Source organism: Columba livia, chromosome 2, assembly GCF_036013475.1.
Source record: "Columba livia isolate bColLiv1 breed racing homer chromosome 2, bColLiv1.pat.W.v2, whole genome shotgun sequence".
Taxonomy (NCBI): Eukaryota; Metazoa; Chordata; class Aves; order Columbiformes; family Columbidae; genus Columba; species Columba livia.
In genome coordinates, this window is record NC_088603.1 from 22,172,212 (window position 1) to 22,190,648 (window position 18,437).

Here is an 18,437-nt window from a genome sequence, read left to right on the forward strand (position 1 = left end):
TGTGGGAACTGTAATTATATCATAAAAGGATTTATTTCCTCACAGGGTTCAAAGAGGATGTACCCAAATACAGACTTTTCATCTAGCAAATACACCTGTAGTTAAGTCCCTATGAATATTTGAAAGATGGCAGAATTAGAGGGATATTTGCTGAATGGCCTAGAGAATTTATACATTAGCATCATTTGAAATAAATTTTATGCAGAAACGTCAAATCTTGGAAGCCTTCTCAAGTGGATCTATCTACATTTTACTTCCTTTATTGCATCAATTTTCATTTTTCCATTTAATAATTAACCAATATTGCCTCTTTTGTTAAGAGCCACACTCAGCAGTGTGAGTCATCAAACCATGAGATCTGAAATCTTACACATTGTACAATGGTTACAAAATAAAGTAACTGCTGTGTATAACATTACTCACACACTGAAACTGGCTACTACAATATTTGCACATGAGAAAATAGCTTTGTCTTAATTCTAATTGCATAATATTATTAAAACAAGGCACATTTTATTTTATTACATTACATTTTACATTACATATGACATTTCATTTTGTTACATTACAGTGTCGCATGTTCATTCTGTTCTATGTTGGTCACAAGATCCTTTGTGTCACTAGTTCCAGGAACTGCATCACTATTAAAATACAAATTGTTCTCAAAGCTATCATGTGTTGACAAGCGATTCTTTCTTCTTTTGTAGAAGAGATACCCTGCAAGGCCACTTCCAACTAGGATGATGATGACAACAATAACTACAATTCCTGTTTTACTGTGGTTCAGAGTAGGAGTCTTCTCGTCCTTTGTCATTGCTGAAAACGAATACAAAGAAATCAAGAGGATGTTACATATTCTCTATCTGATTACTGGAAACAATTTCTTTAGAAAGCATGATGTTTTAAGTAAAAGTGTTCCATTTGTTTCAAAATTATGAGAGATAAAGGTAGCAACATAAAATTAATTGATTTTAAAATGCTAATATTGCATGCTATATTACAAATTATTTTCTTTTAAATCTGCATTTGGACACTGAATGGAGTATATTGTATTCTACTAGGAAATAATATGTTCTTAGGAAGTGGACATGGTACTCAGGTATATCAGAAAATGTAAGAGACATAATATGGAATATGATTTGTTTTGTTTATGGTCTTACATGGTTCTAGTTTTTGTATACTTGAAAAACAATATTCTTACCCTTGGTAGGCATTTCAGCTGGTGGCATTTCAGCTGCTGGTGGCATTTCAATTGCTGGCATTTCAAAACAATGGAAAAGAATTGTTATTATATTATTCTGTTATTTGTCTATATTTTTCTTTTAATTTATTGGTTTTAGTCCATACGAATCAATATACACCTATCAAAAGGCACAGCACAACGGTGTCTTGTATTCTCATATGTAACACTAGCAGAAAAGAACATCAAAGAACTCCATGGAGACAGATCCTGAGATCAGTGTAAAGCCACAACAACAGAGATGATCAAACATAATCCTCAAAATCATCACAATTTCTTGCAGTACTTGTCATCCTATATGAACCACAAGTGTAAGAAATTTGGTTTGCCAAGAGACTTTAATGACCTTCGTGCACAGACAACCGAAACCACTCATGAACTCCAAAATGTCTTAGCATGTATCACATCAAAACTAAAATGTTTCTAGCTCATTTAAAATTAAATATCTGGACCATGAAATCCGGCTTGCTGCAAAAGTGGGCCACAATTTAGGATGAAGATCCATATTTTTCCATGTGGACATAAAATCAGTCTATAACTAAATCTCAAATGAATGCATCATGTTTTATTCTGAAAAACGTGAGCCCAGGAAGTTAAATTGTTTTACCAGTTTCCCCACTTACATTGCCTGATTGAGATTTCCCAGAACTCTGCTGGAGTCTTTGTTAGCCCTAGTTTTACATCTAGATTTTAACACTTGTTACCCACATCTATGACTCTTCTAGATAGAGAATGAAAAGAAAGTGCCTTTTTGTTTGTCAGTCACAATGTAAAAAGACAGGTAAGTGGACTCTGAATGGATGGTTATAGATGACAGTTCTGCAGTATTTTCTGTAGAAGATCCAGTCATCATTACAAACATCTGAGTAAGTAAGAATAATGTTGTATGAGAATGAATTTATAGAAAAGATAGCAGAATTTAACTCATTTCCAGTCTTGTAGAGGAAGTGGGCATATTTCAGCTACTACATGCATTTCACTCTTCTTGGTAAGCATTACTAAGAGATTCTGATATTGCAATACATGCTGAAAGAAATTATTAGGATGACTTTCAGGAAAACATATGCACTGGATGTCCTTACTGTCAAATTTGCACATTCAGTTACTTCAGGACATTTCCAGTTTAGCACATTCAGATTACGCTATTTGCTTTGCTTTTCATTCATTCACCTTCTCAAAACAGGAGAACACAGAGACAAAAGGTCCAAAACTGTTCATTAATTCGCAATCTATAAATACTCAATTCACAGCAACACTACTTCATAATCAGAAAATGCATGCACATGAGACTTCCAAACGGAAATAAGCAAAGGATATTCCCTGTGCTGAGCAGATAGGAAACCCTAAAGAACATACTTTGAAATAGATGAGACAGATTTGTAATTACTCAGCAATTATTGATACAGAACAGGCAAACTTGTGAAGTGTATACACTAGCTATGGTTAAAATAGGAACACAAACTTTTAAAAACAATTCTGAAAGGACGTGAGCACGGGTCAGCACTTCCACTTTCTGAGAAGGGTTACTCTTCCTTTTTGTTGTCATGCAAAACTGCCTTCCTTGGCATTTATAAAACCTCAAAACACTCAGCTAAATGCACTGTGTGTAACAGACATCTACTAATACTAGCACACAAAGAGCATACTCTATGCATAAAACAAATGTACAAATGTAGCACTTACTTTTTGGCTTTTTACAAATGTAGCCTTTGTGGGAAAAGCAATAGATATTATTCCAGTACCCGGAGTTTGCGTACATTTCAACGCAGTGCTCGTTTTGTTGAGGGGAAGGTTCTCCTACATTCCAGTTGACAAAATTCACTGGACTGTTGTCTAGCCACAGCCATTCTCCTAACGGGAAAAACATTGGATACAGGAAAACAAGATTCTTTTAATTTCCGTCTTGACACCTGCTCTTCATTTATTACCTTCCTGAGAAGTCCACTTGTGGCCACCCGTGCAAACAGACTATTTAGATTTTTGGTCTAACACATCATGTCACCCCTAGGTTTTTATGCAAATGATATAATATCAGTTTCTGGAAAACGGCAGGCCAATTTGACTTAGGACGTTAACAAAAGCAAAAAAGTTTAAAGTAGTATCTCCCACAATTTATTGCAATTAGGCAGTGTCAATTATAGGAGTCAAAAGATAATTTATCTTCAACAGAATGCCCTTTATTTCAGTAATTTATTACTCTTTTCAAAGCCCCCACTGGAGTTCTTCTAAGTCAAATTTTCTTCATTTTATTTTTCAGTTATTGCTATTTGCCACTGACTTTACACACACAATTTTCCTGTTTAAAGATCTGCTTTGAAAATCTTGTGATCACTGTTGTTCAGCTATGCTGGGACTTTCTGTCTCTTCCTTTCTGTTCCTTTTTTTCTTTCTTTTAATAGTGTTATTTATTTAGAATAAATGTGCCCCTTGTGACTGTGAAGTTGTACTCAAGCAAATTCTTGGACTCAGCATGAAAGCTATGTTTTGTTTTCTTACAAGATTCTTCATATTTTTCCTTTTTTTTAATTACCTGCCACCTTTTGTGTCAGGGCATGACATCTGGATCCAATAATTTTTCCAAAGACATGAAATGTAGCTATAAAGTTATGCTGGAATCGCTATCATCACTACCTAGTAATATAATAATAGGTACATGCTGAAGTAGCTCTTGTGTTTATGATCACTGTAAGAACTGCATTGTTCTGCACCTGTTCTAGAACCACTTTAAAATAAATTTCATGTGTCAATTAACCACATGAGTAAACCTCAGCTTTTCTTTTTGTGTTATGCTTATGAATCATTACTCTCTCCGAATTCTTTCTTCCTCTGCTGAAAATTTTCCTTTTTCCTGGTTAAGATTCAAGTAATGTAATTTAATACTTGTATTCTCCACAGCTGGTTTGTCACTGAAGTGACTGAGCAGGTGGTTGTAAAAAAAACCCTCCAAGATTCAAGAAAATGCCACCTGAACTATTCTGCAGTCCTACCTCCGACATTATTATACTGGAGTTTTAGTCTGAACGGCACAAGACTGAAGTAACTTTTAGGTCTGTCATAAAGACAGAAATATCTATTTCAGTGAATACTAGCTGTATTCATTAAAAAGCAACAATCAGCAAATGTAAGATTTAATTAAAGCAGCCTGTTGCCTATTCCATCTTACCTTCCTTATATGGAGGCAGAAAACAGAAAAACTTGTGATACACAATTCCAAAGATACAAACAATTCCAGTTTCAAAGTGAAGCTTTTCTGAGGGTCAGCTCTAACTAAAGATGGGTGACTGGTAGTTCCAAATGAGTGAGATTAGCCACAGTACTCTCTAGCTGGAATATCTCAATGACACTCACATCAGCCCCAGGGCCTCTCCCTATTTGAGGAGAACCATTTCATCTTGGCTCAACTCCCAACATGGTCCTGTCTGTACCCTGCTATACACACCTCGGTACCTTACTTCTTTGCAGATTACTTTTCTTGCTTTAAGCTGAAATTTCTCTGCCTGGTTTTACTGTTATATATAACTGGTTATTACTTGATTACAACTAACCATCTTCCCCTATGACGATAATATATTACCTTTTCTAATCTCACGTTTTGTGTATTACGGAAGTATAATGTGACATATTCAACACCCATGTCAAACAGCTTGTAACAATTATTCATCAAACAAAACAAAGTCAAAAGCAAAGAAATTACCATCCACATTTCTGTACAGTCCTGTCCAAAAAGTTGATGTTTTCTCTTCAAGTGGTTCAATGATGTATGTCAGAAAGTTGGCTTCGGCTGAGTCTTCAACTGATACCAAAGAGGCACCTGGAAGACACAGAGGAAAAAAATAAAATCTCTCAGAGACTCAAGTTTCATAGTGGAAAGCATTCTCTTTGTCCTGTCACATGTCAGTCTTATTATCTTTGCTAAATTCCAAACTAAGTTCGAAGTTCCAAACAGAAGCTAACTTTGGATAATATCTTATAAAGGATTCTGGCACTGTTGCTGATGTAATTACTATCATTCCCATTACGTTACTAGCTACTACCTTACTACATACTAGCATGCTGTTTGTTTCCTCAGCATAAATTTCTACTGATTTGTTACTATTTGAAAAAACAAAAACACTCTAGAAAAGTTTTTAGTAAAAAGCATGTATAACTTCAGTCTGTACACCATATAATCTAACCAAAAGTCAATACGTACTTCCAGTGAAGATGAATCTGTATTCAGTTCCACTGACAGCATGAACAAGATCTCTGCATCCTCTAACAGGAGATTAGACACCTCGGTCACGTTGCCATCAATGCTATAGACACCACTGTTATAGACATATCTAGTTTGGCATAATGAATCTTACGTGACTTTCCCAGAGTAGGAAGTTGGAAGAATGAAACAACAAAACAACCTTAGTTTACTAATATATTCTCCAGCCTAGAGAGCTGTAACTTTCATTCTGGTGGCATAAAACTGCAATAATCAAGGGGCATATTAGATGAGGAATACAAAAGATATGAAATGCCACTAAAATAAGATTTCATGACTGCTGTGGATGAGGCTGACTACCTGCTAGCAGGGTCAAAGGACAAAGTTTCCACTTTTGTAATTTCCACTCCATGCCACACAGCCTGTCTAATGCCTGGTCTCACACACATGAAAAACTGTGTGTGGACTGGTAGACAGTTTTTGCCCATCTCCTCCCAAATGAAGGCAGTAATTGGATGCTACTGTCTTGTCCAACACTCGGATCATCCTTGGAATCACAAGAATACATAGAACATGTTCAGTTTTCCACAGAGAGGATAAACAAGTCACGAAGTTGTACTCTTCGATTAAGGAGGATACTTACCCAATCGAAGACATTCTAAAGATGCCTGGGCCCAATTTCTAGTAGATGAAGATTCTATGTAGTAGCAATGACCTCGGAAAGGGATCCAAGACTTGTGCCCTTCTGATTCAGGGCACTTTCCTGGGAGCTGAGGGGGCTCAGTGGGAGCTTGAACTGTTTAAAAAAAAAAATAAAAAAGAAAGTACAACATTAAAAAAAAACAGCTTCTTATAATTTTTTTTTGTCATGAACGGATTATTCAAACCAAATATTGGAAAACTCAGATTTTTAAAAAAAAGTAATCTTGGTAGTCTGTACTGCTTGCTACAACATAATAGTTGGAAAAAGTGCCAAATTTATGAACAAAACGTACTGCAACTGTAGTCCCAAAAAAATCTAATGTAGCAAAGAATCCAAGCATAGTTTTTACTTTTTACACATTCTTAAGTTCAGCACAAGTTGTTAGTTACAAGCGTATTTTCACACCTGACTGCTTTGGTGAACTAGGGCCCATATGAACTTCGTCATACAGGTTGTGAGCTAATATCACAGAATGAAGAAGGCATTATCAGATTACAGCAACAGGAATTTCAGGTCAAGAACAGAAGGTGGCCTGAAGAAGTATCCTTAAATATTTCTATACCACCTGTAGTTTGTTATTCAGTTATAAAAAGAAAAGCCAGAAAGCAAAAATTCCTTGTGATACCTTATGACCTGGTCATTCAGCTCTTCCCCCTTCAACACCACACCTGTGTGACTACAGCTCAGCATTCCTTACCTTTTGGTGGTTGAGGTTTTTGGTCTTGTATGCTTGCTGACTATTGGAATAAATAGCAGCATAATGTGAGTCCGAGCTTTGAGAAATATATCGAACTTCATTAATGTGAGGTGATAGCTATTCACAGTCACACTAGCTCTTTTTTACTATATGTAGGCCTCATTTTAAAGCAGCTTCATTCAACCCAAGTAAATTTTAATGATTTCATCCATGTAGCGCTTGAAATACAAACCAGCATATATACCAGTTTACATCAGCAGACGACCCAGCACAACGAACTCTAAAGAGTGAATCACTGGAATGACAATGGTTAGATTCAAGTTCTTACCATCAGGTTTTTTGCAAATGGAGAAGTAACTTTCATTGCAGGATCCTGTCTTCCATGCTCCAGCAACATCTAGATAGACACAGCCTATTTTCTGCTTTGGCTCCCCTTCAGCCCATTTAGTATACATCATTCTCCAGTTATCAACCCATTGGTAACGCCCATTGGTCTAAGAACAAAACAAATCAACAGAATCAATCTCTAAGCATTAGCCATTCCTTCGTCAGTCAAATGTCTGTCTATGCAGCACTCTGTGCTAGAACTTCATTGTTTTAGAAATCAATAACAAACACAAATGGCTCAAACTTTTAAATTTATGTTGTGGCAAGCGGCTATTCATTGAAAAATGCAGCTGCACAACAAATGCTTTTCAGAAAAAGGAAATGCAGAGTAAGTGGCCTTGAATTAATATTGAACATAACAAAATTGGCAGTAATAAAAATTTAATTTAAAATTATTTGTAAGAGTAAAAGTCTGGTGACCAATTTTTGTACCCTCTGTTTCCCCCAAAATTTCAAGAAATGTAGATTATTTTAACTTAAAATATATTTTAAAACTTAATCATTTCCCACTAAAGCTGGTGAACTCAGTGAATCATCCTGTTAATTAGGTTAGGGGAATCTTTTGGTTTTTAGGAAGTGGTGGGCTACGTTCACTCATTTGTATTTCTTTCATGTGCGCAGTCAAATGGAGTGAATGTGGGGTGTCTGCACCAAAAAGAAAGGATGGCGTATTTTCACATCAAGAATGTATCAAAATATCAAAGAACAGCGAGAGGAGAGACAAAATTAAATTAGGTACACCAGCTGATTATTTGGCTATCATCAAAAATGTTGCAAATGTCATAGCAAGAGCACCTTATTCTATTTATGAAGATTAAATATTGTTACTTAGAATAACATTTTTTCCACTGTATATCTTAAGATATGTGGATTTTATCTCAAATACATCATATATACAAAGAGATAATTTAAGATTAAAATCTTGTTGAAGTGCAGAGAGTGTCAAATCACAGGAAGTGTTAAAAACATGTGAAATACATAAAAATTAATCATAGTGATGGAAGAGGGTAGATTCCTACCTGTATATCTGACAACACACAGAAGTATTTAGGACCAATATATAAACTAATATGTTAGTCAATAAGACTTTTCAGTTCCTGATTTGCCCATGAGAGAAGTAGCATCAGGTACAATGAGTTCGATGTTCTTACCACATTACTGTTAAGACCAATCCATGCAGGCACCCCATACTTTAATATCTTGAGCCACAGGAACGAATGACTGTAGGGGTCTAAGATGCTAGAAAGGTCAAACTGATCATGTTTGCAGTTTTTTCGTGCATCCTCCCAATTCATTTTGGTAAGGACGAAAAAATAACTACTGTTACCATGACGGGTAATGCTGGATGGGGATGAACTTGTAGAAGGCAGAAACTCAGCATCTGTAAAATAAAGGATGAAAAAAGACCCTTATACTTGTTCAAAAGGGGATTATGATTTCACTATGGTTGCAAATAGATTTCACAAAAAGCCTTTTTTATTTTTTTATTCCATATTCCCTGACTTTCGAAGAGCGTGGGTTAGATGCACTATTCTTTAGGCCAAAATCAGTAGTAAAAATCAATTACAAAGATGAAGAAAGGAAAAGAGCTGCTTAAAGTAATCTCTGAAAAAGAGTAAAAGAACATTCTTTAAAATTCTCCAGAATAGTATTACTGAAATGAATTAGGTTTAGATTAAGTCACAATTTCTTTAATATTTTTTTTTCATCAAAATAAATGCTTTGCAGAAACTGTGTTGTTTTCTAACTTTTTTTTTTTCCAGAGAACAGGAAAACTACACAACAGACAAGTCCTTAAAAATCAATCAGATATTTAAATCCATGGTTTTGCTGCTTTTTAATTTCCTTTTTGGAGCTGAATTTTGAATTTTTTGAAGCTCAGGTTTCACACGGGTGCGTTACAGACGCACTCTAGACAGTTCATGCTATGTGTACAAGTCACTGTTTTCCAGAACTTGTTTGAAAGCCAACGTGTTCAGAAAATGACAGACAAAATCATGGAACAAATATTATGTCAAGGGTCGTACTAAACACAAAGATGCAGATCCAAATTCCAGCTCAGGAAGGCAGCAACATGGCAGTTACTGGGAAGGGTCAGCTGGGAGTGGTGACACTAACTGGACCTCTGACACATACGGCCCTTTTGTTCCTGCCTGAAAAACAATTTGTGGATACATCTCTGTTGGAAGTGAAATGATGTTGAAATCCACACACCCTGAAAAAACATAATGTTTGATTGTGTTTCAACTAAAAAGACAAGTACCTGCATTAATTTGGCATATATATCCTCTGTTGTTACCACAAGTCTCATCAGCCCACTTCCCTGCTTCTTTAACAGGATTGTTTCTCATGACAACACAATCAGCCTCAGAGCAAAAAGATACAAAATTAGTTACAAATTGCCAGAAGCAGTGAATACAAAACTTTTGTCCCCCTTTCACACCTTCAGACACAAGTGATGCTGTGGTTTCACACTTGTATCCTTCTAACAATTAAAAGCGTAAGTTTTATCATGTGAAGGTTCTGTTCCTCTTGCACTTAAGAAATTTCTTAATGTTGGTCTCTCTTGTGCAACATTGGGGTGGATAAGCAGATGAGAGAAATTCTGGGCATAGTGCGTGGAGAGAAGGAAAGCCACAGCTGATTTAAAGATAAGTGAAATCAACTACTGGAGAAAGGACTGGTTAACTTTGCCCCAGAAAAACCTGCACCCTCTATGGGCAATGCAACATTTCTGACATATCAGTCTCTTCAAATTTATTGTTGCGAGCTGTAATACTATGGACAGCAAAATGAGAAATGCTCCTGCCCAAAGGCAGCAATTGATCTGTCAGTACCACCCTTACAGTGACATTTCATCTTCCCTGACATGGACACAACAGCTAGAACTTAGGTTAGCATGTATTAAACAGTGATGAATGCAAAAAGCTGCATGTGTACAAATGGTTTTGTGCAATGAGGCATCTGTATTTATTTTATTCTATTTATTTGTTTGGTTTTGCTGCCCAGGAGGAGATGCAGAGAGAAACACTTCATTTGTGAGTGAAATGCATTAAGATTTAAATATTTCAAACTGCACAGTTGCATAGTATTTTGTATTAACTATGATAATGTATTTTTAATTAAGGTCAAGTAAACTTAAAAATAAATCTGAAATTTATAAAATAGGTACTTTAAAAGTTTTCACAGGAGACTTCATAAAAATCCTATTATTTTTTCATAAAAAGAAAAAAATATGTATTGTTCCTCCCAGAACTAACACTTTAAATATGCTTTCTCTTTTGGACTTAAAATACTCCCAGTTTTCTCCCTCCATTAGAGATAAGAAACTCAGAGCTGCCACTTTCACAAACAGGAAGAAGTAAGATTTCTACATTAAAACTGGCATTCAAGCAAAATAGAGTTAGTACTATAACGTGTTGTAGTTCCACAGCACACTAAACACGTAAGATCAGAGAGGAACTCTATGACCTATCAGGTCAGTTTGTATGACAGAGAAATAGGAGAAGTGATTTTTTTTATTTAAGAAAAAAAAAAACAAAAACAAAAACAACTGTGCGGTTGTCTTTTTATAGAAACGTCCTTTCTGCAAACATAAGACATGGCTGTTGGACGGGAATGCTTATAAGTGTCCCTTGCAAGCTAGACGCCAACTGGGAAAGCCACTAAGTTCAGGCAGAACTGTGGTCAGAGGTCTGGGAGGATGTGCTTGTTCAGTGGGATTTTGGGGCAAATGCCACAAGGCAGAAATTCCATTGTCCTCTTTAGCAGAGCCTATGAGAGAAAGTGGGGTTAACACAGAAGCAGTGTATCCTTCACAGACACACAGAACTGGAATCTGAAATCAGTCTTTGTCTGAGCACTCCACAGATCCTGTCACCTGCTAATAGTGCCCCAGGGCTCAAAACCGTTCACTCTATTTGGAATTATATTTGGCATGTAGAAAAGTACGAAAGTACTAAATCAAGCAATAACATGTCTCAAATCCTAACAAATGCATAAATGCAATCTAAAATCAAGTTTCAGTGAACAATTTGTAGTTGCTATTTACCTGGCCTTCATATGAGTATAAATCTGCATGTCCTGATGGGAAGCCTTTGGCCCAGTTTGTAAAGTAAACTCCTGTTCCGTCTGTCCAGAGGAACATCCTTTCATGATTTATGTCATTTAATCCAATCCATGTATCAGTAACAAAATCTTTCATATGGAAGGTGAGGAAAGCTAGAGTAAAATAAAGGCAAAGAAAAAGATAAATACTTTTAATGAAGGATAACTGAAATGTCTAGACTCACTGAGACTGGTGATATTAAATATTTTTCCTGAAATACAGAACATTTCATTGTTGACAACACAAGCAGGTGAGATGAAAAGGAGGTGACTTTTGAGTTTAATGAACAGGGAACAAGATATGTAACTGTGGCTTTGGGCAAAATACTTCAGCTAAGTATCTATCCTGGTACTGGGATGAATCCCAAAGGCGTGACAGAAGTGCTTTTTATAATGTCTGGAGACATTTTTCAATCCAATTGACTTAGAAATATGCAGCTGTGCAGAGCACATGTATTTTTGATAATCCCACCAGAGTGGCTTCCCATTCAATGGCATCAGACAGCACCACTGAGCACCTGCCACTTGTGCATGGCACCAGCAGTGCTGTTACAGAACTGTGCCTTCCCCTCCACCTGGGACACCTCGGCAACAGCCTGTGCTGTCTTAGCAGGGAGCAGAAAGCACAAGTGGCACTCGTCAAATGAGTCTCAACAGCACTATTCATCACAAGCAAACCAATTAGCAGAGCCTTGCACAGTCCAGGGAGGTGCTCGTGTGTTCCAGCTCACAAATAGAGCAGGCTGGGTCAGCTAGCGTTCATCAACCCACTAATCCACAATTCATCAAACACTGTGATAAAATGAACACATCATGGCTTTTGCCAACTGCTACAGTCATTGTTACGAGCTTACTTTTCTCTGTAACCAACAGATGAATTTCTGCCTGCTCTATCAACCATTTATCTCCTTTTAGTCTTTTGAAACGAATGCAACTTACACTTCCAAGACTGAAACCTGTAAATTTCTTTGCCAAATGTCAGCACTGCTGTTCTGCCAGAAAACGTAATAGGAACTCAAGCTTTTATGCCCACATTGCCAGCAATAACAATAGATTTGTGCTAATGGCTTTATTGCTCATTTCCCTGTTACTTAGGCTTCAAGCCCTGTGCATGAACCACCTGAAATCTCTACTACAGAAATTCTGCTGGATAAGATTTTAACTTTGTTTGAAAAGCGAAAGTTTGATTCTTCGCACGTGGAAAACATCACGAGTACTAAGTTCATGTCAGTGGCCTAAATTTATACTATTTAGGCTCAGAATACTACACAGACTTGTTTTACAATGGTTGATTTTTTAGTATGTACTTTTGAGTTCACAGACAGTATGTGTTGTGCAACATCTGTTTCTCATCACTGTAGTATAAAACAGTATTTCTAAAAAGAGGGTGCTATTGACATCTATCAAAGTCTTCCCAAAGTTTAATTTCAATGTGTGCCATGTTTATTCAAGCATGAGGCAAATTCCCTCTGCTCTTCTCTCCCAGTCAGGGATGCAGCTCTTAGGTTCATTAAAATTAGCTCCTGGTACATCGATGTGTTGAGTTATGGGTAGGTCCATGAGCAAACTTCTGCATCAAGTTGCCCTGAGACAGCAAGTTCTGATCCTAACAGTGTTCTGTTTGAGTTAAAAGGAAAGCCATGCAGGGAGTTAATGCCACCTAGTGAAACTACATCATTTGGAATGGAACTTGCTGGGTCCAGCTGTTCTCATGTGTAGGCAGAAAAAGCACTGCTTTGGCTGCCAGGACAATATACGTGCGTATATATATATATCTAAGCCAACATTTAATTTGCCAGATTCAGATGAAGACTTCATTGGAAATTTCCAAAAATTATATGTATTGGACAAAAATCAGATGTGCAGTCATTGTTCAAATCCTATCCATATTCACACAAATATATCAGCCACTCTGTAAACTTGTATGTCATCTCATCTAGCTGCTACAACACTATACACAGTACCTTGCACTTGTTCATTAGGGACAGTAGCCAGGTTTCCTCCTAAATTCATGCAAGCTGTTCGTGCAGCATGCCAAGTGACACGTTCATCTTCTGTAGATCCAAATATTTTGTAACACTAAAACATGAACAAATTCTCTATGTATTATCTTTACTTGAATATCCCTCAAAGATTGAAAACCTCTGCTTCAAGCAAACAAGATGGAGAAAAGGCAGAAAAATAATGCATTTATCTGAAAAAAGAACACGTTCAGTTTAATATGAGCTTTTTGTGCTGGTCCTTGCTCTATATAAAATTGAAGGTCTCAAGAAAGTGTTTTGCTCAACACAACATACTAGATTTGATCTGAGACCCCTAAAAAATAAGCAAAACCTGATTTTTTATAGACAGTCAGCTACCAGTAGTAAGTTAGATGTGACTATGTTAGTCTGCCTATTTAAGTCTACAAAGCATAGCATGCTGGTAAAGTTAAGGAAGACAAAATGTAGTCAGTAACAAAAAAGCATTATGGATTGGTTAAAAAACAAGATCAAAGCATCAATACTTTAGGAACTCTTAGTCTAAACTCTTTAGGAAATGCATATCAAAAGGTTTGAAGAGATGACGAGAGAATGACTTCATCAACTGCAACTGTATATGCTCATCTGCCACTTCATTAGAAGCATCAAAAAAGCACCTTTCCTGCAAAACAGTAGGTGGACAAACAAAGAAAAGCATGCAGGAGTCAAAAAGCTCTCTGCAAAAAAAAAAAATAAAAAAATAGTATTTTACTTCAATAAGAAACAATATTATTAAATAATTCCCTTGTTTTCTATTTAATGCTTTGCCAAACATCTAACATGTGCTGTAGTTGTTATGGTACCTTATTATGGAAGGAAAGCCAAGTTGGATGACATCCTCTTGGAGTTGAAAATGTTGTTGGAGGAAGAGTTGAATTAATTGAGCTATTGTGCCTTTCACATATGTAGGGATTTGGGTAACCACAGTTTATGTCGTTCCAAAATCCTGAAGGTAAGATAAATGGGGAACTGTATGACACCACATCCAGAGTTAGTTAAATGGAAATCAGTTTCACTCATTGTTACACCAAATGTTTTTAGTTGAAAGACAAGATCAAATCCCCAGAGTCTCTCAGTTTATTATCATTTTACATGTCACTTTATACACACTGCAATTACAGAATATTAACTGCAGAGTAGAACCAGGTACTAGAAATATCAATTTTATAGTGGCACATTAAGACGATTTTAATAAAAAGTATAAAACAGTTGTATAGCAATCACAACTACAGACCTCTATCAGAGCTCCCTCATGCTAGGTATAAGGCAAATACAAGAGCACAAAACTATTAAGTCCTGAAAATAATACTATGGTTTACTTCTATAACATTTTGCAAAATAACAAAAAAGGGGGGAAGCGGTGCCTCTCAGAAGAAAAAAAAAAAGTTGTGACACAAACACATAAATAGTGACATTCAGGAACAAACATGCAAAACTCACCTAAATTCTTATACATAACTACGCAGTTTTCATCATTATTTGCAAAGTTAGGTTCATGTGGTGCCCATGCCAAATAATTCACTGGAGTGCCATCCATCCAGCTTAAGAAAAACAATTCAAGAAAAACTTCTTTAACATAAAAATAGAATTGGTTCCATGTTACAAAAAGTAATTTTGCAATACATTTAACATGGTTGCACACAGTCTAAGAGGCATAAGGCTTATTTTTCAATTTGCCTCTGCCAATTGCAGGAAACTTTCTGGGCAAAGGCGTAGGGTATGTGTTGAAGTCATGTTTACTCTGCACTTAAACAATGTGCTGACACTTTTGCAACTGATAGGACAACACTCAAAATAATCATTCAAGTCAACATGACATCATTTCAGCATGAGAGAGCCCAGATGCTCACCATTTCCCCCAAATCATACATTCCCTGTGCCTATTACAGAGGTAAGAGATCGCATTCGTAACACTGGTAGAATGCTTGATCTTTCTCCCATGCAGAGGAAAAGGGCATGACAAACCACCAGTGAGGAAATTCCTGTGATGATGTGCCTTATCATATAGTAAAACACAAACATGGAAAAAGTTGTACATCCATGTAGACTAAACAATAAAGAACAAAATCACAAACCAGGAAACAAACACTTATTAGGAGACATATTCCTATTGGCCAACAAGTGACAGAGGTGCCTGGGTTCCCCCTTCAGGCACATACACAAGACACTTCACTCAAAAGTACATTCATCTCTGGGCCCCTACTAAAACAATGGACCAGCCAAGATCCCATTTTCAGGTCATTTGGCCCACCTGACATCCTAAGTATCCTCTGGAGGGTCCTCATTGTCCCTGTGGACTATAAAGAGAACCAAGAAGTACTAGGTATCTATCCAGGCACTTCAAGACACAGACTGAACTGAATCCAGGCCTAAATTAACACCACTTATAAAAATCAATATGTTGCTGCATGCTGATATTCAGAAGAGCTTGCAGAAAACCTGCTTATCCTCACAGTGCACCTCAACAATGGCAGCACCTATCTTTGTTCTACAAAAACATGTTGCATTTATTCCTTTTATTTCAGCCTGTTCCCAACAGGTGAGGGGGAAAAATAATGTTTTCACCTACCAAAAATTGTATATATTTTGAGTTGGGGTATCTATTTATATTTTTCAGTATAAATAATGGAATAAAAGAAACTAGAATTCCTGAATCAAAAAATTGCAGTGTATTTTTTCTGCTAGTTTTGGGTGAATTCTATTTAGGAAACATGCATTATTTCTCCTGGAAAATATGGAGCTTAATTAACATGGAATTAAACCACTTGAGAATACAATCATGTTTAAATTAAGACTCAAAACTAGGTATGTCCTTTGAAAATCCACAACCTACTGAGCTAACTTTTTTGGTCCTACATACTACAAAAATCTTAAACAGTAAAGCAGAACTTTCGAAATCTAACAGACCTGACGTAAACTTATAAAACCAAAATTAATCCTTTTATATTGTTAAAGAATAAGTCAAGTTTTAGGGTTTATGGATCTATTCTAGCTTCCAGTGGTGTCAAATAGAAATTCTATTTGCTTGAAAATGAGTTGATCTTCTACAAACAAAAAATTTCACCAGTAGCAACAGGAAATGCTTTTTAAAAATTCCTTAGAGAGTTGAGGCTTTCTGCCTGGGAAAGAAAAGGCTCTGGGGAGACTTTGTTGCCACCTTTCAATACTTATAAGGGGCCTATAAGAAATATAGGGACAGACTTTTCAGCAGGGTCTGTTACGACAGGACAAAGGCTGATGGTTTTAAACTGAAAGAGGGGAGATTCAGGCTAGACATGAGGAAGAAATTTTTTACAATGAGGGTAGTGAAACACTGGTCCAGGTTGTCCAGAGAGGTAGTAGATGCCCCATTCCTGGAGACATTCAAGGCCAGGCTGGAAGGGGCTCTGAGCAACCTGATCTAGTTGAAGACGTCACTACTCATTTCAGGGAGGTTGGACTAGATGGCCTTTGGAGGTCCCTTCCAACCCAAACTATTCTATGATTCTATTATTCTATATTAGCTATATTTTACCGGAGTATGGACAAGGTAGACAACAGCTGAGGGTAAAATTCAAATCAAGCTTTTTTCCTGCTATAATCAAATCTAGAATAACAGTACTGTTACTAGTGTGAGAATACCTAACAACAGAAATGGAATTAAAAAAAAAAAAAGTGGGCTAAACATAATAGCACATTATGGTATATTTACTACAGAATACATTTTTATGACCTTCATAATCAAAAAACACTAACCATGAAAGTTCCACAGAATTCAGAGGAAACCATTCTCATTTGCTTTGACAGGCCACAATTTAATTCAATTACTTCATTTGTTTTGCTCCACTCAGTGGATTTCTTTATTTTAAAGCACAACATGATGGATTCAGTTGGCCTACCTTGTCCGTTGGTCAATACTCAGCTGTAAACCAATAAAATATGAATCCTCTTTGCCATTTTTCAGGATCTAAAATGTAAAGATTAAAATTGCACAAATGTCCTCTTTTTATCACAGAAATCTATTATGTTAATAATGAGTAGTATATGTCAAGTTGTTCTTCCTGCATAATTATATTTCCCTCTCCAAGGATTAGGAGGCAAAGGGTCAAACTTGAGGACCAAAAAGAGGCTGCTAGGTGGACTACACCCCACATGCACTGACAGGATCAAAACCTAGGTACGCCAATATCTGGTTTGATCACTGCTTAAGATATCTTGAGTTTATCTGTTGATAAACTACTTTCAGTTAACTCACCTGCCTTACAGAATCACAGCTCACAAGTATAACACTTCTTGCTAAAGTGAAGCCACAGGTCAATTAGAAGCATTAAGGTTTACCTGAGCACCCTACCAGTTGCAGATAGATATAATGTGGTGTACCTGCCACATGGGAAAAGCAGATAATTATGTGCTTAATGCTTACTGTGCTAATTTCTATACAAAACACCAATTCAAAATTATCCTCATCTCAGCTACAAAACGATCTAGAAAAAAGATTTGAGTTTGTTTTTCATGTTAATCTGGCTTAATGCTACTGCAATTTCACTATCATAAAACGTGTAGGGAAAACGGCAGGGTGAAAAGGATTTGTGCCCATGCTCACTTGTTTTGGATGATTTATTCCATAGTACTAATGATTTTTCTTACATATCGCCAGAGGAACTTTCTTTCACTTTCACTTTCAATGACGGCAAGGTCTCCAAAGTTCCTTTTGCAGAATTCCCGACCTTTTTCCATAGGAACACTCTCCGTGCTGAAATAATATTGTTTGTCCTCAAGCATAATCCATCCATCCTCAGTAGTCTTGTATTCTGTAAGATAAATGGTAAGCTAACTACATTGTTCCTGAGATACAAGACATTGTCATTACTAAAATTTTAAAAGTGCTTTTAAACGTACACACACAAGAACAGTAATAGCAATAACACTTACTGGGTGCAGGAGATTCTGTTGGTTCAGGCTTTACACTTGCCCCTGTAAGAAACAAATGCTTATTATGATTGTACACTTCCCACTGGAAGAGAAAATATTTACTATGATTCATAGGTATGTTTTTCTATTGGCATTGAATTTTACAATCACCAATGGATTTAACACCAAAAAACAGAAGG

General features: G+C 36.5%; 1 protein-coding gene across 2 annotated transcripts in view; it reads right to left on the bottom strand.

Annotated features, from left to right (window-relative positions):
• Window positions 1-244: 244 nt before the first annotated feature.
• Window positions 245-18,437, bottom strand: part of LOC102086979 (mannose receptor C-type 1) — a 52,266-nt gene continuing 34,073 nt past the window's right edge. For both annotated transcript variants that reach the window (XM_005507941.3, XM_021295195.2), the window contains exons 16-30: window positions 18,259-18,300; window positions 17,974-18,137; window positions 17,226-17,293; window positions 14,788-14,888; window positions 14,151-14,293; window positions 13,291-13,405; window positions 11,271-11,440; window positions 9,483-9,585; window positions 8,371-8,600; window positions 7,161-7,326; window positions 6,076-6,228; window positions 4,935-5,051; window positions 2,924-3,091; window positions 1,202-1,255; window positions 245-816 (exon numbers count right to left, since the gene is read on the bottom strand). In XM_005507941.3, coding sequence (XP_005507998.1) covers window positions 566-816; window positions 1,202-1,255; window positions 2,924-3,091; window positions 4,935-5,051; window positions 6,076-6,228; window positions 7,161-7,326; window positions 8,371-8,600; window positions 9,483-9,585; window positions 11,271-11,440; window positions 13,291-13,405; window positions 14,151-14,293; window positions 14,788-14,888; window positions 17,226-17,293; window positions 17,974-18,137; window positions 18,259-18,300 — 2,045 coding nt within the window. In that variant the 3' untranslated portion in view covers window positions 245-565. The remainder of the gene's footprint in view (window positions 817-1,201; window positions 1,256-2,923; window positions 3,092-4,934; window positions 5,052-6,075; window positions 6,229-7,160; window positions 7,327-8,370; window positions 8,601-9,482; window positions 9,586-11,270; window positions 11,441-13,290; window positions 13,406-14,150; window positions 14,294-14,787; window positions 14,889-17,225; window positions 17,294-17,973; window positions 18,138-18,258; window positions 18,301-18,437) is intronic.